This window comes from Aythya fuligula, chromosome 3 (assembly GCF_009819795.1).
Source record: "Aythya fuligula isolate bAytFul2 chromosome 3, bAytFul2.pri, whole genome shotgun sequence".
Classification (NCBI taxonomy): Eukaryota; Metazoa; Chordata; class Aves; order Anseriformes; family Anatidae; genus Aythya; species Aythya fuligula.
The window spans coordinates 71,595,919-71,620,240 of NC_045561.1; the positions used below are offsets into that span (position 1 = coordinate 71,595,919).

Below are 24,322 nucleotides of genomic sequence, written 5' to 3' on the forward strand. Positions count from 1 at the left end.
GAAGAGGGTGATAAGGAGGATTGCTTGTTGTTTTTGCCACTCAGCTGCAAACATTGCCAATGGTACTTGTGCATTTTAGAGGTATAATGGGAGGAAGGAGTAAATAGCAGGAAAAGGGAAAAATATCTGATTTCTAATTTTTGTTCCATTAAATTATGATATGTTTGTTAAAAATTGCATTTTAGGCTATATTTTATCAGCTATTTTCCTTTTTTTGTTAAATGCAAAAGATTAGGATTTATCTGTCTCTCAGACTTTAGTTTTGTGGTTTATCACTATAGCACATATTTCTGGCCCTGTTATCTTGGGGCTTCTAGTTGCCATTTCAACATTTTTTTTTTATCACTGTTTACAATAACTGCTACAGTTTTAGTTTCTGATGGTGGGGAATCTGGCAATCAACCATTTCTTATTCATGTACTGAACCTTTTTTTGGCGTGTACACTTTTAATCTAAGACATTTAGATGCAACTGGGAGATGCATTACATGAAGTGTAGTTAAGATGAATTTATACAGTGGTGAGTTATGTTTGAACCCTGGTGGTGCTGTCTAAACTGAAGTGTTGCAAACCAAGAAGTTAAAAGGGGAAAGAAAACAAACCACCAAACCTGCAATGGGCTGTGCTATTTACATCATCTCTCATCCTCCCATTCAAGAGCATTTGATAAAGGGCATGGTCTAGTAGATTTACTAAGCACTGTGAAAGCAGGGATATCACATGAATATTTATTATTCATCCATGACATTACAGTAAGATTCATGATAATAAATGTCTTGAATTCTATCAAAAATTTTCTGACTCTTTATAAGCCCTTCAGTTTGTGTATAATATAGCAGGCGGCATTACTGCGTTCTGGTAATACATTGGTGAGGTTACTGACTCTGGATCATGCATACTAACATTAGAAAAAAATACCTAGGGGTGTGCAGTGGTTTGCTTTTGAGCAGTTATAAACTGATTTTTATTCATGGCTGGTTCTTGTTACTTAATTTTTAATGATAAGTAGATCTTATTCTGTAAAACAGTGAATAGTCCTTGGAAATTGTCTAATTCAATGATGAGGCTAGGGTGACATCTTTCTTCACTATGACAGATTTCTTTACTGAAAGTGCTGTGAGGCATTAGAACAGGCTGCCTAAGGAAGTAGTTGAGTCACCGTCCCTGGAGGTCTTCAAAAGACATGTAGATGCGGTGCTTAGGGACGTGGTTTAGTGGTAGCCTTGGCAGTGCTGGGTTAACGGCTGGACTTGATGACCTTAGAGGTCCTTTCCAACCTGAATGATTCTATGACTCTAGATCTCATGCTGTTTTTCAAAAATTCTGTAGAGATGTTCTGAAATAAAGTGTTCAGGGGAATAAAGGGGAAGTGCTGTAGAGTAAGCATTACACAATCGCTTTGGAAGGGACCTCTGGAGGCCACCTGCTCCAACCCCTGCTCAAGCAGGGGCACCCAGAGCTACTTGCCCAGGATGTGTCCAGGGGGCTTTTGAAGACATCCAAGAAGGAGACCCCACAGCCTCTCTGGGCAACCTGTGCCTGTGCTCTGTCACCCGCACAGCACAGAAGTGCTGCCTGGTGCTCAGATGGAGCCCCTTGCTTTGTGTCCTGGCACTGGGCACCACTGCAAACAGCCTGGCTCTGTCTTCTTTGCACCCTCCCTTCAGGTATTTATACACATTGATGAGATCCCCCTGAGCCTCCTCTTCTCCAGGCTGAACAGTCCCAGCTCCCTCAGCCTCTCTTCCTCAAAGGTGCTCCTTGATCATCTTTGCAGCCTCCATTGGACTCTTTTCTGTCCAGGACTTTCTTGTACTGGGGGGCCCAGAACTGTGCACAGTACTCCAGGTATGTCCTCAGCTATGCTGAGTTAGAGGGGAAGGATCACCCCGCTTGCCCTGCTGGCAATACTTTGCCTAATGCAGCCAAGAATACTGTTAGCTATTAGATACAGCTATTAATGTTTCCAGAGAATTGAAGGATAAGACTAGCCAAGCAGAACCTCTAAAATACAAGTATTAAATATGTTTTTTTTTTTTTTTTTTTTTTTTCCCTCATATCAGATTGGCAAAAAATCTCATTGCAAAATACAGCTGTAGTACATGAAAAGGCTACAAAGAGGGTGAAGGGTCTGGAGGGCAAGACATATGAGGAACGGCTGAGGTGTCTTGGTGTGCTCAGCCCCGCGCAGAGCAGGCCGAGGGGAGGCCTCATGGCGGCCTGCAGCTCCCTCACGAGGGGAGCGGAGGGGCAGGCGCTGAGCTCTGCTCTCTGGGGACAGCGACAGGACCCGAGGGAATGGCATGGAGCTGGGACAGGGGAGGGTCAGGATGCGGGTTAGGGAAAGGGTCTGCACCCAGAGGGGGTCGGGCACTGGGACAGGCTCCCCAGGGCAGTTTGGACAGCGCTCTCAGACACATGGGCTGGTTTTTGGGTGGCCCTGTGTGGAGCCAGGAGTTGGATTCAGTGATCCTTGTGGGTCCCTTCCAACTGGGAATATTCTGTGATCCTAAAAAAATTTGATGGAAGCTATTTGTAATATAATGGTTGATATCCTACTTTTAAATAGTTCTACAGTGTTTATAATCTATTATTTTAAAGACTGCCTCCAAATTATAGTAAGAGATTTAAATGCTTTTTAATGCCTTTTTTTTTTTTTTTTGATTCAGAGGAATAATGAAACCTAACTTTTTAACTAAGACTTTGGTAGTCAGTTTGGTTTCTATGTCCCTTTTGAGAGGGGAAGCTCTACCAACTTGTAGGAACTCCTTACTTTTAAGTCTTATTACTGAAAAAAAAAACAAACCCTGAAACCCACAAATTTTAATTTTTCTATTAAATACCTAATTTTACAGTATAATTGCTCCACTCCTCCTATAAACCAGAGAAAAATCTTAAATAATGTGTAGTAAGCTCCCACTGTTTTTAAATACAGTCCTTCTAAACAAGAAGCAGCTTAGCTTTCGTTCTTGTATTTACACATTTCATTCATATATATGGTAGCTAGCATAATGATTTCAAAGGGAAGGTATTTTTTATAACTGGGCACTTGAAAGATGAATTTATTTTTATGAAAACATGAATAAGTAAAGAACTGTAATGCTATTTGCTGGTGGGCAATGATGTGTAGAGTTATCTAGGTTTGTTGGACTTGGTGATCTTGAAGGTCTTTTCAATCCACCTGATCTATGAAGTCCCACTGTATGCTTGGAGGACTCCCTAAAACTTTAGAAGGTCTCTGTGGATCTGTATTTGAAAGTCTGAATATGCAAGTGTTGGAGAATGCCTCTGTGAAGGAACAGCATGAATTCTGCCCTTCAACACAAATACTTAAACTCCAGTAGATAACTCTGGATTTTTTTTTTTTTTTGAATCTAGTTTTGTCTGCTTTGATAAAAAAAAAAAAAAAACAAAAACAAACAAACAAACAAAAAAACCAGATTTTATGTACTTCCAAAAGGTCCAGATAAATTGAAGGCTATAAGGAAAAGAAAAATGACCTTTGTTTGTGCATCTTCCAAACCAAGAATTACTTTCCTCTGCTTTAGAAAATGAAAGTTACTACTGTGCCATGGTTTACTGTGTTGTTAAACTTGTATGCAAGACTGGAAAAGGGATTTCATGCTTGGACATCTGACAGCTTTCATTATGCTAAAACTCTTGAATCTTTCTGCTGTTGGGGATGGTCGGCAATAGTCAGGCTGCTAGACTGCTGCTGGTTGCAAGTGCCCAGTGAAAACAAATCTACATATGATGCTCCAGGAAAGATTTAGGGATGGAGTTGTAAATTATTCTCCTGAAAGTAAGAGTTTCCTCTGCTGCTGAGAAGGCCTGCCTTGGGCCTGTCCAACTTGAAAACTATGCCCAGCCATCTTCTTTACCTGTGTACTACTACCTTTTATCAGGATTTCAGCTTTGTTTCCAAGGATCTCCAAACACCACCCGTGAAGCGGGCACATGCTCCACGTGCCTACCAGTTGTGTGCCACCAGTCGAGCCTAGCAGAGCTGAAGGTTGCAGGCATGGTGTGCTACAGGCACGGTGTGCTACAGGCACAGCACATCAGCTGCTGCCTGCTGGCTTGGCACTGCAGCTGGTCAGTAATATAATATCTGGCTCTGTCCGCTTCTGAGGCCAGAACGGATTTCTGTTTCTTTCGTGTTTCCTGAAGCATATTGGGAAGGAGGAGGTAAGAAAGATATATAAGTTTATTTTGGGTTTTGGAATAAAAGCCATGCCTTCACAATTTTATCCACCCTCTCCATGTTTGCTAGATTGAGCAAAAGTCTGTTAAAACAAGATAAAAGAACCTCCCATGAACTAGGCTGTAACCAAAATTAAACAAATGAGCAAGTTATATGGTGTGCTAGCTGGCGTGAGTTACCAGTGCCTGATTTGCAGCCATCTGCTATATTTGAAATAGACGTCATATTCCTTTTGTCTTTTCAAGGTGAGAATCAAAAAAGGAGAACTTTTATTTAGCCCAACTTGCTTGATGTCAAATTCTGTTAGTGCGTGTTCCATTCCATACAATTTTGGTGGACTGGGCTAGGAGAATTAGTATACGTAGGTTTTGACTCAGTTTTATTATATACAGTGATAATCAGTGATTCAGATTGTTGAATAGGAAGTTAATAGTTCATGGGATTACTAAAGCAAATGGCCAACACTCCTCTCAGTTTTAAGTATCTTCTTATCATACATTGTTAATTCTTAGGAACTTGTTATTTCAACTCTGTTTAAAATGTGACAGAGCATGCTAGGCAGTTTAAAAAGGATGCCCTTGCCTTTTTTGTGCTTTATTTAGCAGGGTGAAAATAAATACTGCTTAAAATGGGTGTTGTCACTGAATAGTCTCTTCTAAGGTAGGTTCAGTTTGAGTTTAGGACTGTCAGAAATGCCACATTTCATAAAACGTGGCCCAGTACTGTGTTGTGTTTTGATAGCAATAGTCAGCCAATGTGAGGAATACTGATAGGGCTGCAGAACATCATCTTAACACTTTGTGTGCCATGTTTCAGTCCCATAGTAATTTGTCCTGGGATGTTGACAACACCTCCATCAAATCAGTTTTAAATAAAGATGTGGTTTGGTGTAGCAGTTGCTTTTATTGAATACGTCTTGTTGCTAATTATAGGTCATGTTATTTTTTTTACAGTGCTTGACACCTTCAGCCCTGTATTTCAAATGTAGGGTGAAAACCTGAATGGAAAAATTGAATAATTAAAATAGTGTAAATATAAATTACTTTTTTTTTTTTTTTTTTTTTTAAGACAAAACAACATCAACAAACAAACCTCAAAACAGCAGTATGCTCCATAGGTGCAACAGTATGTTCCATAGGTGCATACTTGTGTATGTAGAGATTTTTGGTTATGGAATGCATGTGTTCTGTGTCTGTGTGCTTCAGATTTAAGGTCTAAGATGTGGTGTCCTCCTGGCTGTTTTTTTTTTCCAACAAATTCTTTGGAAAAATCTGTCTTGGGATCCGGATTTAAATAATGGATTTATGCCCTTTCGTACATAGATGCCACAGATTCAGTGTTTCGTTGCTTTTATGAATCTGCACATACCAGGAATAGGTTCAGCTGGACCTTCAAAGAGCAGGGAAGCGAGAGCGCAGCCACAGCTCCTGGAATAAGCAGGTGGATATTGCCTCAGGTACTAGAAGCTGCCACTGAGAAACAAAGCATCTCCTTGGACTTTGCTCGAAGATTTTCATCAACTGTATTGGAAGGGAAAATGCCTCACAAATTAAGAATTAAAGAGGCTTCAAAGCAGCTGGCCAGATGAAAAGTGTTCTCAAAAAGATACAGCAGCCCCAGCACTGCCATTAGGTACAGACCTGGGTTCTGCTGGCATCTTACGCTGTTTCAAAATGTGCTTGGCTGCCTCTGCTGGTAAACTGCTGTTCAGATTCTTGGGGAAACTGCACCAATGTGGTGAAGGATTAGTGTCTAAACAGGCCAGGCTGCCAGCAGCGGGCACCAGCTTGTGGGGCTGTGATCACTGTAGAAAGAGAGACCCTGCTTCTCACCGTGGAATATAAATATCCCACAGTAGATATGTCCTCTGTGTTGCTGTGCTTTTCCGTACGTAAACCAGGAATTACGGGGCTTGGAAAAGTTGAGAGGTTCGATGCGTATGCTGCGTGAAGATCGTCAGTTCAGCCTTCTTCTCTTTTTATAGAGCTTGGGAACAGCTGGGAAGAAGAGCCTGTTATGTTATGCATTCCTCCCAGGCCAGTCACCCCTGCTCTGCTCAGCCACAGGCAGCTGTGACAGGGATTAAGTGACTGGCCGTGTTATCCTTCGGAGGCCCTTGGCCCAGTTGGAGGCTTTGAGTCAGCATTGCCCACCTGGCGTGCCTAGTCATCTCTTCTCTTTCCTCTTCTCGTGCTGCTTCAGCCATCCTTCCGATACCTTCGACAGTAGGAAATCTCCTGGAAGAGAGGAAATGTCAGCAGAAAAAAGCCCCTCTGCGAGGGACTTTCTGCTGACACGCAGGGCAGAAGCGCCGGTGAGCAGTTCACGGGGGGGAAGAAGCTCACTGGCTTTAGTGACAGATACAGCGTGCACAAAATGTGAACTGTTTCAAGAATGTAAGAATCCATTCTCGTAGATAATCTCTGGGCTTAAAGATTGTGATGGGCAATACTGAAATTGTATTTTCTGTGATCAGAGAGAAAGGTCATAGTCCTTCCCCCACGTAGGGAATTCACTTCTTTAAAGCAATTAAGTTGTTTCAGTTGTACCTCATCAGAGCAGATGACTGGCACCTACACTCAAAATGTTTTTTTTGTTTTGTTTTGTTTTGTTTGTTTTTTGTTTTGTTTGCTGTCATAGAAAAACAACAACAAATGCAATGATTTAGGCAGTCTGCTTCTCAGGAGGAAGCTAATCGGAGTGCAAAATCTTCACCATCCTAATGAGGGCTGTTTTTTTTTTTTTTATTATAGAGAGGGGCATGGTGATGGTTGGAATCTCTGTGAAGTACTTTGTTAGTCATAAGAACTTGTTTATGCATACAAACAAACTCATTCACCTTCCAGGCTGCATCACAAAATCAGACAGCTCCAGTAGGCTTAGTTATCTGCGCTGTGTGGCTTAGTCTGTCTCCAGATCTCTGTTTGTTACTTTGAAGTTGCTGGATCTAGCTGCTACACCCACGTATGTAGTCTGTCTGCAAAAAGATACTGCTGTCTTCTGCTCTATAGTTTCCATCTTTTGCTACGACATCCATTTAGTTCTGGCTCTTTAGTAAAGAAAAGTCTTTTTTTTTTTTCTTTTCCACTTTAGAAAGAACGTAGTGAACAGGGGAGCTTGCTGATGTGGATCATAGATGATGCAGATTTTTGTTGCTAAGCAGATTTGATTTTTTTCTTATTTTTTTTTTCTTCCCTGAGGGCAAGATCCTTGCTTTCCTGTGATTCAACTTTTTTTTTTTTTTCTCCCCAATTGGACTACCTTCTTAAATTGAACCAACATGATCTGTCCTTCAGCCCTGTTCTTTACCAGCCAGCTACTTTGACTTCTTGTCTCTACCTCTTTCTCAGCTGTGTAGCACTGATTTGCCTTGTTCGTGCTCGTAAGAGATCTGTTTCTGCTGTGCGAATTCAATCTAGTCCCCATGCATGCTTGAACCTTTGCCTCGTGGAACCCTTGCCAGTACAAACCATCTTCCTGTGCAAGCAACTCAGAAGCAAAAAGCCAGGCTCTCATGAGATCCTCTGTACTCGGTTTTCCTAGGAACTTACTCAAAGTTCTTGCTATGTATTTTGAAAACTGTATTCGCTTGTGTGTGTTCGGTTTGTGAAAGGCCTTATTTATTCGGGACTGTACAGTCTCTCTATTCTGCCCATTCAGAAAGACGGCTATTTTCCACCTATAAACTGCACCTCCCCCTGGCAAAAGCTTTAGTTCCTTAAAAAGAATTATACTGGAAAATACACACTGGGTAGTGACCACCAACATTCTCCAGGCAGATCTGAGCTGCTCTATCCGCACAGGATAGAGGGTGGCCAGGCTAAATCTTGCTGCACTAGTTGATGCCCTGCTCACGGGACCCAAGCCATTGCTCACAATGACACTTTTGTGTGCACACTCCTAGTCCTGTACCTCTCTTCCCTCCCCTGAAGTCCTGTGCCCTGGATTCCCTACTGGAGACAAATTGCAGCACAGCTATAGATGCTGTCCTGTATGTCTGAGTGCAGAGAATGATGAAAAGTACGATGTATGATATATGGACTCTACTAACCAAAAAGCTCTCAACTGAAACATTTAAAATGCATGCACATCCACAGTAAAGCGTGTACACATAGCACATCCTGAAGAAATTCAGTTCTTGTAAGGTAAATATTGTCTCTGTTTTGGGAACCACTCGTATTATGTCACAAGTTTGCTGCTAAAAAAAAAAAAAAGAAGTGTAAAAAGTGTTTAATATCTGATTGGTACATCTGGATTTTAACTCTAAAAATGGAAAAAAAAAATCACCCTCCGTCATCATGTTCACTTGCTTTCATTGGTTGCTGTTCAAGAAACCCATTAATTTTTTCAGATCTCCTCCATCATTCATTTGCCTGAAGGCTACTACATCATTCATTTCCCAGAAATTATTGTTAGTATGTTTTGTAAAGATAGGATAGTATCTTTTAAATGATGTACTAACAGGTAACTGTGTCAAAAGGATATTTCTCCATACTCTAGGAAATCTGAAGATAAAGCTGTAGGTATACCTGTTGATTTTATTACGTTTCTCATCCACTTTATCTACCATATTTCTGTCCCACCCCCCCAAAAAAAAAAGTTAGCAAGGCACTGGTTTTGTAAGGGTCCAGTGTAATTAAGGAGGATATTTCTGAGACCTCAAATCTTCAGTGGCTCCCCATGCTTTACTTGCTTTGCTAATCTTTGCATTTATCTCCCTTCAGATCTCAACATCTGCTGCAGTTTGACTGCCCAGGTTAGTGAAATTTTCCCCCTTTACCCACTTCTGTAATTATCCTGTGCACCTCTTTTCTTTCTCAGTATTTCTCAACGTTGATCTGGCAGTATTTATTCTTCACTACTTTTTAGTTTTTATTATCTACTTTTGACACTGGAGGGTGGTGGGAGTGAAAATAAAATAAAAAAAAAAATCCTACTTTGTATGAAAACATGTTTAAGCTGTTTCCAAGTATGTATTGGAGAAGAGTAAAAATTGTAAGTACAGAAAGAACAGAAACTGAAAAGAGTAAGTGAAATGTGTGTATTTCCCTCCCCTCCCAGACATGAGAGTAAATGACAGTTCACTGCAATAAAATACATTAGGTAGCAGTATATTCAGTAAGACTTTGAAGGATAAGAATGAAGCATAGAGCAAACTTCTGGCCTGTGCTATGCTAGCAGATTGAGAGGTCTGAATTACATTATAATTTTCCTTGTATCAGTCTCTAATAGTCTCTAATTAATATATTTTTGGATAATACAAACTATTCGAATATCAGACAGGCTATAGTTAAGTCAGAGAATAATAAAATAAATAAATATATATTTAATGCTATTCTAATGGTACTCAGCTTCCCGTCTTTTTGGGTGCTTGAAGCATCATAGCCTGAATTAAACTCTTTCTGCTCCATAGGTGCCCAGAAACCTGGGATCAAAATTGACTTTCTTTTTGTACTATTCTCATCCAGAGTCGAGAAACCTATTCATCAAAATTAAGTGAAGAACCTTCCTTCACTCACGCAGACTAGCTTTTGCATCCAGTTTCTGCTCCAGGAAGAGCTGCCTAGAAACCCTCTTTGCTCCTTAGTTTTTGTTCAGACTTGTGAATTTCTTTTCACGTATTTTGTGCTTTCCTTTGAGGAAATCTTGAAGCCTAGCTGTTTCCATTTGGTTGCTGCTAGTGAAGTCATGATCTATTTTCCAGGTTCTTTCCTGCTGATTGAGTTAAAATTTAAGTCGTTACTACAGAGTAGAGTATTTCCTAGGAAAGGGGAGGCATGGTTTTAGGTTGCTTCAGGCTGGAAAGAAAACTACACAAATGTCTATACCCTGAGTGAGGGCTGTATCTCTGTAAGAGGAGTCTGTCACTATCATATCTTTTTATCGTGTTTTAAAGGAAAATACAACTACTGGATTGAATTTTGCTGGGCCCTGATCTGGTAGATATTTGTCAGCGTTATTTGGCACTTCCATCTAGAATCAAGGCTACTGAGAGATGTGGTTTGTTTTCCCCTGTGTCTCCCAGTAGAACGAGACAGGTACTTCACTCAGCCCTGTCAAAACTGAGGTGATGATGAGCATGTCCACAAGCAGATCTTAAATACTGAAGTGTTGTGGATGCCCACAAAGTTATGTGGCAGCTGAATGAAGGCTTGAGAATGTGACTTGATTTCACTCACCTGAATCCTATGGTTTCAAGAGTCTAGTCCTAACAGACCTAATATATTGTTGTGTGGACTAAGGAAGTCAGCCTGTCTTAGAAGAAGATAGTAGCATTGTAACATTTGTGTAGGTACATGAATGAATCCCTATTTTATTAACCAGTCAACTCCCACCATCAAATTAGCTTCACATTACGTTATTCCTCAAGACACGTAAAAAACACAATTTTCCTTATGTTCAAGATTTTTAGAAGGAGCTGCTGTAATCAGCTGCTTTATTTTGACACAAATTAATTATATAATCTTACTTGTTAATCTTATTTCTAATTCTGCTGTTAAGTTGAAAAACTCACCTGAGCTAATAGCATCGTTTTGTAAAAATAGAAACTGGCCTTTTTATAAAAGCTTTAGTTTAACTATTCCTCAGTTGTTCCCACATTAACTACTTTGCTTTATGCAAACACTTACTTTTATTCCGATTTCAGTCCAGCTTCCAGAGTTTCACTTTGTCATCTTCTCGTCTAAGTAGTTATAAAACAGGAATGTTCTCATGAAGCAGAAATAATGAACTTCTTTAGTTTTTCAATAGGGCAGATTCCAGAGACCTTGAATCAGTCCTGCAGCGGTCTTTCAGAAACGTTTTTCAATTTGAAGGGTATTCATCTTAAGAAGATTGTTAACTTGACTGACTAGTTCTTTTGACCTTGTTTGTCTGGAAGTCAAGGCCAAAACGTAATCAATATTAGACAGAATAGTACAACAGATCTACTTCTTTCTTTCTTTCTTTCTTTCTTTCTTTCTTTCTTTCTTTCTTTCTTTCTTTCTTTCTTTCTTTCTTTCTTTCTTTCTTTCTTTCTTTCAAGTCAGGGAAGACTAAACTGGATGTGTAGCAGCAGAACCATATTACAGTTTTGCTTAAGTATGCTAAACAAAATTAGTCCATATTGCAAGTTTCACTCCCATTAGCTCTTTGAGAATCCATGGTAAATTATGCTTAGAACAATTAGCCTAAGTGTTTTTCAGTAGGCCCAGTGCATACAGTGTTAATCATCAGTGATTATGAAAGTATTTTCTTGTAACTGGATATTTGTACAGGATATCTTGATCCATTGTTTTGGAATAACATAATTTCTTAATCATAGCATAGCATATAATATGCTTGCTTTTAATTAGACAAGTCATAACCTGATACAGAATAATTTATCACATTAGTAAATGCTACAAGGATTTGAAAAGAATTACTATTTTTCTAAAATGTAAGTGAGATGTGATGTCAGGAAATGTTTTCCTTCAATCATAAGCTTATTACTAATCAAAAGTTCAGCAGAATTTTACCAAAGCAGAGCTTAAACAAATAAACTTTTCAAGTTACAACATTCAGTATGTATGAATTTGTAGTTATATACATCCATCAAATCACTGATTCATCAAGTATAACAGTGGGGGAATTGTAATACTTTTCCCAATTTAAAGCTTAACTAATATCCGACTGTAGCTCAACTAGTATTAAAAATCTCCATAGCTTCTTTCAATCTCTGCTAGTTGGCAGTTGTTCCACGTTTGGAAAGGTTTTCTTAACTTTCTTTTGGGGGCAGCTTAAGCCCATCATCCTCCTTCCCTCCACCCTTTTTTTTCCCTTAGCCTTTACTCCCATTGTGAGAACCATGGGCTACCCAGTTATGAGTAATGTCTACACTTGGATGGAACCCAACCGAGGCCTTGGTGCAGAGCAGGGTGTGAAGATCACACCATGTGCCTTATGAATTGACATGCCTCCTATTATTTTTGCAATACGATGGCATTATTGGAACACGTTGAAACTTGATCTGCCAAACTTTCAGGTCCCATTCTGAAGAACTGTTGCCAGTATACTCCCATCTTGTTTTCATTGATCTGATTTTTTATTTATTTTTTTAATCTCAAGCAGTGTTTTTTTGAATATTATTTACCTCATACATTTTTTAATGAAAATTAATCGTATTTAGTTCACACTGCTCACTTGAAATTGTCTTTCTTCACAATACCTGCAAGTATTCCCTCATTTGATGTAATTTGCAGATTCAGTAAGCGTTCTCTAGTTCACTGTCCATATCATTAATGAAAACATTAAATAATTTTAGATTGGGGCAGGCTTCAATGCTACAATAAATCAGTAGTAACTGTTCTCAAGAACAGCTTTTCCAAACAGTTCAACATCCATATTTAGAGTTGTTTAACCTAAATCATGTATCCCAAACTGTTTCATGAGAACTGCTGTGTGTGTGAGAATGTCAAAACTCTGGCCAAGGTCGAGATAAATTACATCTAACCTCTGTGTTGACTAAGTTTGCTGCCCACCATGTAGAGGAGAGAAATTAAGGTTGTTTGACATGGATTTTATTTTTTTATGAATCTATGTCGATCCCTAGCTTGGGATTCAATCTGTTAGATGTTTAAGCATAGGGTTATTTTTGTTTGTTTAAATGTGCTTGACCTGTAACTTTCTAGGACTTGCTGATAGTAGCTAATTTTAGACACTGTGGCTAGTTCAGTTCTGAGAGTAAGATAGGTTGAGGAAGTGCTGGATGAGGGCCAGAAGGAGCTTGTAAAACTGTGATTGTAAGTTGGGGGCTGTAGTCACAAATGAGAATCAATTTTAGAAAATGGTTGAAAAGGGTAAGCTATTCAAAGATTTCACTTTCTTTCCTTGGGTATACATAGCACTTCAGTTCTTGCATATCCTGGCTTTACTCCTCGTCCTTGCCGGTCACTGTGAGCTTGCCCAGAGATGTGTGTGCCTTTTCTGTCTTGCTGCTGCTTGAGCCAGGCCAATCCATCCGTATCCTTGTGCCCATTTTTTTAAGCTGTCTCTTGGGGATCCAATGGGTTGCAGTCTCTGCTGACATCTCCAAAAGCTAGGACTTTCTAGTCGGGGACAGGACATGAAAATATCCTGAGAGAGAAAGTGGAGCTGAAGAGGGAGTGAGCAGAAGTCATGGACCATCTTATGCTGCAAGTGTAGAGGTTTTCTCCTGCTTCAGGCTACTCTCAGACCCCAGCGTGTTTTCTTGCACCATTCCCTGAATATTTGTTTGGGCCTTCTTTGCTGGCATGCACCCTTTCAAGACCTGAGACCTGGTTTAATTGCTTTAAAAATGATTGGCCTTTGTGACTCTAATAAGTGAAAAAATGGTTATCGGTTAATGACCCTTGCCTTGTTGTCTCCAATTTGTAAGTCATATGCGTATGTTGCCTGTTTTAATCTCTGAGATGATACTCATTCTCCACACATTCTTAAAGATAACATTAACATCTCCTCAGAGATTAAAAAAAAATAAAATACTATTCTGGGTGGCAAACTTCTTCAGGAAGCTGTTTTGGAAAACAAACCAAACCAAACTGATTTTCCACCTAAGTTTTTCTTTATCTAGTCTGAATTCTTTGCCTTTTCTATGTTAAATAGGCCCAAGAGTTAACCTGTTAACTGTTATAACCTGAATTTCTCGAGTAAAACTGACCATACGTATCATCGTATCACAGAATGGCTTTGGGTTGGAAGGAACCTTAAAGATCATCTGGTGCCAACCCCCCTGCCATGGGCAGGGATACCACTCACTGTCAGGTTGCCCAGGGCCTCCCTCATCCAACGTGGCCTTGAACACCTCCTGGGGTGGGGCATTCAGTGCCTCACCACCCTCTGAATGAAGAATTTCCTCCTAACATCTAATCTAAATCTCCCCTCTTTTAGGTTAAAACCATTCTCTCCTGTTTTGTCATCTACCCAAGCAAAAAGTTGCTCCCCTTCATTTTTATGAGCCCCCTTTGAGTATTGAAAAGCTGCAATGAGGTCTCCCCACAGCCTTCTCTTCTTCAGTCTGAACATCCCCAGCTCTCTCGGTCTTTCAAGATACTCGGAATCATTATAGTGTATAGATTCTTCTGTTTAATCTGCTTTACTTAGTGAAATAATAGAAAATTTCCTGGTTGTCAGGTAGTAATCACCTTGTTTCTTGCATTCTTTCCTTGTTTGTTATGTAGAATAAATTGGCCAGAGCTAGAAAGAGGAAGTATCACTGTTGTGGCAAATATCTAAAAGGGAATGTCTCTTCCAGAAACATATATATACACATACTTTTGCCAGGTGAAGACACTTGATTTATTAAAACAAAAGTGAAAAAAACAAAAACAAAAACTTTATCAATCTCAGATACATTTTTATGGGAGTGCTATCATTCTGTGTTAGGTATTAATAGTGCTATTTCACACTTACTGGCATAAATATCACTTTTTCAGTTGATGTTCAGGAGTCAAGATTATTTCAGAAGTTGCTGGTCCATGAGCTGTTGGTTCAGCAGTAAACACTTCATCAGAGTCTAGATCAGAAATGTATTTGCATGGAATGATCTTCCATGTGCTTATTATTGTACAGTTCCCTGGGAACCAAATTGCTTTTGTGTGTGTGTGTGTGTGTTGAGTTCTTTTGTTATAGACCAAACAGTGACTTATCTAGAGCTATTTCACGTTTTGTTTTTCAGCACACCCTGAAACTTTCAGTCTTCTAGGACAGCTCATTGCAAAGTTCTTGATCAATCTTTATTAAGGCATTCAAGGCCTTGAAAGGAATCAGTTTGTTCAGACATGTGGTTGGTTCCTTCATTGAAAGAAGGATGCTGTGTGACGGCACTAACAGAACAGAAAGGTCTGTGCATCATCAGTAAGGCTGTTCTTTTCTCAGATGATGTATGAAAGAAACAATCATTTAGTTTTCTGAAATTTTGAAGATCTAGTTTTAGTCTTGAAGAGGAACATCAGTATATTTTTTCCATTTATACCTGCTCCAACTGTGGCCTGTCAATTGCTAATACCTTTACTTGGATGTGCACTTAATTTGTTGCTGTCTTTTGCCTTTCTTGCCCTTCCAGCTCGAAAGAACAAATAACCTGAGCTCAATTATCAACAAATAATTGGATTTCCTATGAAAATCTGAGTTCAAGGCCATCGTGTCTTCTAATAATACTGAATGGGTTTTTGAACGCTGCATTAGTAACAGATGCACAAATCAATAGATTATGGAGATATGGCAGTGCCTAGACTAACCACTGAGTTTCATGCTTTATACAAGTCTAGAGCTATTTGGGGTGTCTGAATTTAAAATAGTTATCTGGCTAAGAGGGCCAATTAATAGTTAAAAAAAAAAAAAAAAAAGAAGGAAAAAAAGAAAAGAAACAGTTCTGAATATTAGTGTTTATATCTCAGGGTGGATCCCATACGGAGTGGGATGGCCACTATGATAGATTAGTCTCTGATCATAGATTTTGTGTGTAAGGTTATGTTTTAGCCTCACCTGGCACCTCCTACAAAGCTTCGTCTTGGTTACTTATAGGCATGGGTCACCACTTTAATTCCAAGGAATCACCGTAGTGCTTGGACATCTATAGGACTCGTGCATTTCTCGAAAGCCTGAAGAATGAAAAGTTTGTTTGTGTAGGCTTTTTTTTTTTTTTCTTTTTTTAATGTATGGGAAAGAAAAATCAAAATCAAAACTTCCTTTGTGAAAAATGTGTATTCTAAAATTAGAATAATGAAAAAGTGTAAAACTCTTAATAATTTGCCGATTCTTTTATTTATAGATGCGTAGCTTTCATAATTTGGAAGCGTGGCAGATTTCCTGTCATAACGTGCTATTTAGAGATCTGTAATCCTAGATTTCCTTCAGAATGCTTTCCTTATCTCCTAAGCCTCTGGAGCTGCGTTATTTGTACTGGTTGGCACAGGCAAAATTGCAGGCCTCTGCTACACATGGACAAATGAGATTTGCAACTTACCAAGTGCGAAGGGTTTGGTATGTTACCGAGGACAGGCAAAACCCACAGGGAAATGCTGTGGCCTTTGTGTCTGCCATGTGCCTGGGTCCCCCTTTGGCTGCCTGCAAAGTCAGGTAATTACAGCCTGTACGGTTCTGCAGCGACAAGAGCGTTGATGCAGGAGATGCTGCCCAAGAAGGCGCACAAGCCATGATCCATCAGAGGGGTTTTGAGTAGTACTCTCAGCTAGAATCAGTGGAAATCCTGAATTCTGGGGGTATTTCTTTTATGCTGCTTCATCAACAAATGTAATTAACTTATAGTTAATTTTTAACCAGGTCACTCAGGGCTCTGTCCTGTTGGGTCTGGAAAACCTCCGGACAGCCCCCTCCACTGCCTGCTGGCATCCTGGGGAAACAATTGCTCCTTTCATCTTCTTGGAAGCTCTCTTGAAGGTTGCGGTGCTCGTATAAGGAGTGAATTCTGGAAAAATAACTGCTAATTTAGATGTTTGAAGCTGAAGACAAGTAGCTGTTGTTTTCCTACCTCAGCTGGTTGAATCTAATGCTTTCCCTCTGTTGATCTGAGAAAGGACAGCGTTTCACCCTTGGAGTGTTGCTTTGAGAAATCCAGGTGCTCATTTGCAGATGCACAGCTCGTAGTTATCTAGATGTAGACCTTTATCTTACCCCTGGGGATTGGATGAATGAGGTCTGCTAATTAAGGGAGCTGGAGGCTGCAGGAACATGAAAGCAGAACAGGTGGAAAGGGTGGCAGAAAATACCTGGGCTTCTCTGCCAGCTGGGCCAGCAGGTGTTGACAGACCCGGAAAGGTAGGGGTGGGAAAATTCAGTGTTTCTTTTCCTCTTTGACAGAACACCATCAAGTACAACAGCTTATCTTTTATATTAAGTATCACTCCAGAAAAAAAAAACTTCATCAGATTCTGTTTCTAAATGGGTCTTAAAAAGAAAGAAAAAATCCTCAAAAATAGAAATCGAAAGTATCTTGCAATCAAGTTCATGCTTAAAAACAAAACAACCCTTATTTTTCTTCCTTTCTGACAAAAATCAATTACATTAGACAAATAAATACTAGATTTAATAGACTACGTGATAAGTAAACAAAAACCAACTGATTTTATATTTAAGAAAATCAACCAAATGTTTGATGCAAATGTTTATGTTGAAAAAAAAAATGGCTCTGCTGGTGTATTAACAAGAGAATCCTGAGCATTTCAGCCTAGAAGTACTTCCTAAAACTTTAGTTTTACATTATAGATAGGGGAATAAGGATTCTCTAGTTTGAAGTGATTTTAATCAGAATTACTCATAACAAAAATTGCTGTGTGGCTTTTGCTCGCCAGGTCTGTCAGCCTGCAGAAAACCATTTGAGACAAGGTGACCGCATCATGCCTTAAAAATCACTTTCTTCAGATTACTTCTTACCTCTGAGTCTCTACAATTTCTTTCTCAGAACTAGTTCTGAGCACAGCGATCACAGGACTATGCCGATAATTTCTGCATCTCTTCGTGCTCACTTTGGTGCATTTGGTGTTGCCCAACAGTGTTTCAGAAAGTGGTTGCGCAAAAGTCTGTCCGATGACTGGTTTCTGGTCTTCGTGGCTGTTTTAACTCCACACATAAACAAACAAACCACCAAAACCCAAACAAAATGAAAAACAAAATACCATCTAAAATTATTGTGCCTTAATGCCCACAAAAGCTATTATTTGTGCTCCAGAAAGAATAGAAATCCAAATCCACCAAGCCAGTCTTATGATTTTTCTTCTTTTTTTTCTTTCTTTTACATGACTTGAGAGGTTAGAATTACTGATACTGGTAATTCATCACGTCTGTATTTGATGGTCTACTTGCAGGACCGCAGGTCAAAGTGGCTTGTTAAATGGTTCTTCCCCTGTGCCTGCCCTATTTATCTGCCCTATTTATTATTGCTGTTAACGCACCCTCTCCTGCAAGTGCTTGCCATTGTGCTCGGCACTGCTGGTGGTTCCTGCTCCTCTTCCTCCTTGTCCCTCGATGTCAGGATGGACAGCCTGGGAGACCCCCCCTGCAGCCTCCGCCGCTTTGCCCATTTCCCTCGTGCTCTTCCCCTGAACTTTGTTACAAGTTTGGTGTATCTGCCTGAATGCACAAAACAGGATTGTGGTGATGCTCATTGATCATTTGGTGCCCTTGGACCCAAGAGTATGACCTAACCAGTGACGCACCCAGTTCTAGGGATCATTTGTGGATTCAGCATTACGTTGCATCTATTGCTGGTATATTAAATGTGCCTGGGGGGGATGCTTTTTGAGATCTCCTTAATTTGTGGGTGTTAGCCTTGTTGTTTTCTTGAAATAAGTTCCTTTAAAAATGTGAATAAAGCAACAATACATTCTCAGATTGTTTTATTGTATCGCACTTAATACTGGTAAGTTGGTGCAGCAAAAACTTTTTAAAACCCGTCCCAGTAGAATAAGCGAGTTGGATCATTTGTAGACGTATTTTAAGTCTGAGGTTCACAGATCACCTCTATTTAACTCAAAGTTTTCTACGCTTTCTCTTCCTTTTTGTTCTAAAGCCTGTTTATTTCCTCAACCCTCTTTTTAAACAGATGAAGCATGTGAAAGACAGATTTGGTGACAATGTGCGAGAAGAAGTGCTGCTGCTGTGCCTGGGCATTACTTCAGGAATTGGCCGATTGATTTTTGGCAGAGTTGCCGATTATATTCCCGGTGCGAAAAAAGTTTATTTACAGGTATGTCTTCACATGGTTTTGAAGGAATATACACATATACAAAAAGTATTCTTAAGGCTCCTGTTGCAGGAACCATTACGTAAACAGAATTAACTGATTGAGGATTCAAATTTGAGAGATTTCAACACTGTAGCAAAAAACATGTTTTTTGATACTAGGGGCCTCTGGCGTAAACTTCATGAATCTTTTAGATCTTTCTGGTTTTGTTTTTAGTGTTAAGAAAACATGGCTACTACCTACTGACAATTTTCATCAGGGAATGCCAGAAATCAGGAATCATTAGCAAGGGAGTGGGAAAACCTTTCATGATTCTCTGAATTCTGCTTTCCCTGTTTTATCCCATAACTGCTTGATGCGTACAGAAAGATTGCTTCATGTTCTGCCACTAAAGATTTTGGTTCTTCTTTCTTGATCTTTATTAGGTGATAATTTGGTGTAGAGTATACTCTGTGCATAGCATGTGCTGATTCAGCCAACGAGAATATTAGAGGTGCTTAGCTGAGAAGTTTTGCTGAATGAAGTGGGTTACTTGCAAAAAGAGTTGCATGGAAGAGGTAAAAGTTCCTTCAGTTTCGGGAAATGCTGAGGTTTGGGGATGAAGATGGGTACCCATTTCTTGCCCTCCGCACTTACAAAAACTTTATTTTTTAATTTTTATTTTATTTTTTTTTTAAAGTGCCAGTTGTAGTTCAGACTTTTGGAAAAGCTTTAGGTAATAACTTACATGTTATCAGCTACTGGGTGTTCTTATTCTGATGGCTTTTTTTATAAAATGAGGAATAACAAGGGAGACATCTAATGGCTATTATCTGTACTGCATTACTCAAAAATTCTTGGGGAAGAACCAACTTTCTGAAGAAAAAGTATTTGTTGCCATGGTTACATACGTATAGACTCCCTGATGAAAGGGACTGTGACTTTATCTCATTCATTTAGATTGACCCAGTACATATTCTTACACTTATAGGAAATTTCAATATTAAGTTTTAGAAGTGAAAAGATGGCATTGAGGTGTTCCAAGGCACAAATACCTTCAGATCTTTTTATCAGATACATATCAAACTTGCAGTAAATCTCCGTAAGCTTTTTTATGCTTTTTGTTGGATGGCTACAACTGAAAAGCCATGGACTTATTTAGGGCATGAGTTCTGATGCTTCTGCATACCACTGGTTTCTCCTAGTTTCAAATGGGAATAACACATTTACTTTTGCTAGGTTATTCACTGCCTCTTCATCTTCAGCTCTTCTGTTTCAAGTAAGCATTTTTAGGAGGGAAAATGAATTTTCACTGCAGGCGTTATTCTGGGCTGTCCAACCATTCATACCATTATCCTATCTTGTGTGAAAATTATTAAAAATGAATTTTGACCAGTGCAGGTGAAATCTCTGTTTTCTCTTCAAACTTGACTGTGTTATAGTTGAACAGCTTCTAAAAGCTCTATCCAGTAAATCCAGCCTTCGTCTTTCTTCTGTTTCTGCACTCCCTAAGGAGCTGTTTCACTCTATTTTGCTTTGTAAATGGTATCTTTAGTAATAAAATTATATATTCTGTCTCTTACAAATAAAGTTTAGTGATTCTGGTTTTAGTGCTGTGTTTAACCTTGGAATAATTAAAATACAGTTAATCTGGTCAACAATACCCTTCAAAAAGTTGTGATGTTTAGGAGTGACAAGTGACCTTGTTTTCTTTTAATGCTTATGCCTTGTGTGGAAAACCTGTTTGTGCATTTAGGTGGGACATTGGTTTGCTGTGCTCGACATATGGGTGCGCATAACCTTTTGCTTTTCTTTAAATACTTGATTTTATTTGGAATGATTTTTTGTTTCATTTTGTAGAAAGACGTATTTATATTCTTTTAATTTACTTCAAACAAATAATAATCATAAAGTTTGTAGAATATAAAGATTAAATAGAAGATTAAAAATATACAAGAATAAACAGAAATACAGAAGATGCTTGTGTGGAAAAATTGAAATGAGACTTCCAGGTACCACCTGTGAATATAAGCACCATCAAGTCTTTGCTCCTAGTAATACTGATATTGTTGCTTAAATTACAGCAGTGAGGTGTCTAATTATAGAGTGCTTTAGTTGTATGATTTTTTTTTTAAATACATTTTGTGGCTTTTGTTTGTGGAAGGATTGAAGAGTAACTTTCCAAGAGATGTTGGTATGCAGGAAATTCCTTCCTTACACAATCATTGTAGAACAGTTTATTACAAATGCATTTTGAAAAATTGTGAAACGAGTGCTGGAATTTCTGTGATCGCATGTCATGACAGTTCGAAGTGTTCATTTTATTTTGCTTTGTAATGGTGGCAATCCATGCTTATTTACCTTAAAGTAAATATGGGCAGACAATTTGATTCACTATGAATGCAAGGAGGCTCATCTATTCCCATTGTTTTTGCTGGTTTGATGCAGTATGTTTTTATATTTTTCCATGGTTACGTTTAGGTGGCCTCATTCTTCTTTATCGGCTTGATGTCTATGATGATTCCACTGTGCCATGTCTTTGGAGGTCTCATTGCTGTCTGTCTCTTCATGGGCCTGTTTGATGGGTGCTTCATTTGCATTATGGCTCCTATTGCCTTCGAGCTTGTTGGGGCTCAGGATGTCTCCCAGGCCATAGGATTTCTCCTCGGACTCATGTCAATACCTATGACAGTTGGTCCACCCATTGCAGGTGAGAATAAACATGGTCTGTAGCTGTAAATATGCCTCTATGGTTGCCAAATTTTCTGTTCCTATGTCATCTGCAGTGCATCTACGTTGGAAGATTTTTCTGTCTGTGCCCCAGAATATATAATGAATTTAATTCCTGCTTGTGGATTATTGATTCACTTTAAAAAAGTTTGCTTCAGATGTTTTTTTATAAAAAATACTTTGGTGTAACATTCCTCTCAAGAGAAATGCAGGTTTTCAGGTTGGATTTAGGACCTGACACTTCCCGTGCTGTTTAAGTGATAGCCTATGTATTGACTGTGTAACAGAAGGACTCCAAGTTAAAATCTCTAAAAATTAAATGGACTCAAAAATTTGCTCTTGTAAAAACAACTGTGAGCATAAAAGTTCTGGTCACTTTAGTTCCTTCTTCTAAGCATCCTTTAAGGGAAGTCTGCTTGACAAAATACAAGTTTTTAAGATGAAAACTGGGAGTTCTTTGTGAGGTGAGAATGACTTTTAGCTACAGTATTTACCATCAGTGATTTCTGGTCGTAATTTACTCTAAGGTGTTGGAGGGCTACTGACAGATTCTTAGTAAGACATAGCTGACCTATGCAGCATTATAAAGAGCAGAATTATTAAGCTGTAACAGGATAGATTAGGTCATTTCTGATCTGTATATACTATCTCAGCTATTAATACTTAAATAGAATTTAACTGATAGAAGTAGTTTTGAGAAAGGGCGATTCAAGTGAATTGCTGAAAACCACACTTTTCTTTTTAAATAAGAGGCTGCCAGGAATGTGATATGTACAGCATATCAAAAACAAGATTGAGGCAACTTGATCAAAGGCAACTGTTAGCAAAAGAGGGGAGAATTTCTCAAAGTTTATTAGAAGACTAAAATGTTGGAGAAGGTGAAATGCATAACTGTCAAATAGGAAATATGACACACGTTTTTTAACAGTGGATGGTAATTAAGTAGTTGAATGATTACATTATGAATTCTTCTTTACATGAAGTCTTTGAATCAGTTCTGAAATACCTTTCTACAAGTATTACGTCCATATTTGGCCTTCAGGTAGTCAGGATAGTGATGATGATAATCTGTGCCAACCCTCACATGTCTGAACCCAAAGATGAGACACGATTTTTGTGTATTCCGAAGGCCCCAGCATTTTTTGGTGGTAATTCTCTGCCTTTGCAGGTCTGCTTCGTGATCACCTAGGTACCTATGATGTAGCATTCTACCTGGCTGGAGTCCCCCCCCTTATCGGTGGAGCTATTTTATGTATCATCCCCTGGGTCCACGAACGGCAGAAGTTAAAAGAAAGAGCAAAAACTGTTGATGGAGAAACTACTGAGAAAATGCTGGAAAATGAAAGCACTTTGGTGTCAGATGCTGCAGAAAAAACAGTCAAAGAAATGGAATCAGGTTTTTGATGCTTTCTTTTCCTGTACCAGCATAACTTTATTCTACCAAAGCTATGTTTCTACTTTTTGGCTGAAGATACTATATGATACTAAAGGACTTCTGAACTATTGCTCAAATTGCAAAACTGCTCTAAGAATCTTTTATACCATTGGACTTCTTTTGATGAGTCGTTGAGTTTGATTTCAAGCCACATTTTCAAGGTATTTGAAGTTTTGTAGCGTTAGTGTGTACATGCGTAGTGATTCTGTGTGTGAAGAGAATATTTTTCTAATTCATCAGAATGTATTTCTGGAAGTGTGGAAGCTGTTTTTGGTTCACTGACCCAGGATTATTCAGTAACTTTTATGGTCCACTCAATGCAGGCACACCCATGGGTGTTTTATACTGGAATATGTAGTAGCTCTTAAAACTGACTTAATCTGTGAAGTTTCTCATGCTGTTTTACAGTCTTTCATAATTCTATATCATGGACATGAATATGCATCTTCTAGATTCCCTTAGCTCTTTCTGAAATCATTTTGCATTACAAGGCTAAATTATTAAACATCTGTTTTATTTTCTCTAAAAACCTCAGCTGGCTCAGTTTAATCATTCACCTGTTTTTTGCATTGATTCCTATTTTTCACAGTAGCCTCAACAAAGAACATCAAGGATGAAATTTCATATGGGAATAGGTTTTGAATATGCACAAACTGAGCTCAGAATGCAAACACATTTAAAAGTAAAGCTGCTGAATGATAGATCATTGAAACCTTTTTTTTTTTTTTTTTTGTTAATGCAATACTATTGTGTGTGTACATATATCTATTTTCCGCTAAACCTCAGAATACCTGATAGTTCTGAAATTGTACTGACAGCAGTACTTTGGAGCAGTATTGTGAATTAGTCTAAATTTCAAATTATTCTATTGTACCTTTTAGGTTTTTATTTTTTTTTATTCTTAAAAACCAGACAGCTTTAAAGAATACATCTTAAGTGCAATAATATGAAGTTGTTTTTAACATGTGGAAATATACATGAGCTATTAAAACAACATTCAACAATTAAAGATTTTTGCACTGAGTGAACATGCAGCTTTATTATGGGTCTTTACAGCTGTGTTCAGTTGTGTGTAGGATACAGCTCTGTATTTTATTCAAATGTAAAGAAATGTCTTTGCGTGTCCTATCTGTTGCTTACCATCCTAAAATATGTCCCTACTACTTCTGTATTCTTAGGTATTATGTATTATTTGTCAAGTGTGTACTTCTGAACACCTCTTTCTCTGAAAAAATATTTGAAAGCACGATACTTTGAGATGAAAACATCAGTTT

General features: G+C 38.7%; 1 protein-coding gene across 1 annotated transcript in view; it reads left to right on the forward strand.

Moving 5' to 3' along the window:
• The window catches only part of SLC16A10 (solute carrier family 16 member 10), a 62,517-nt gene extending 38,766 nt beyond the window's left edge, over positions 1-23,751 (forward strand). Inside the window, exons 4-6 of the mRNA XM_032184895.1 lie at positions 18,764-18,907; positions 21,365-21,593; positions 22,782-23,751. Of these exons, the coding sequence (XP_032040786.1) occupies positions 18,764-18,907; positions 21,365-21,593; positions 22,782-23,017 (609 nt within the window). The 3' untranslated portion in view covers positions 23,018-23,751. The remainder of the gene's footprint in view (positions 1-18,763; positions 18,908-21,364; positions 21,594-22,781) is intronic.
• The last annotated feature ends 571 nt before the right edge of the window (positions 23,752-24,322 follow it).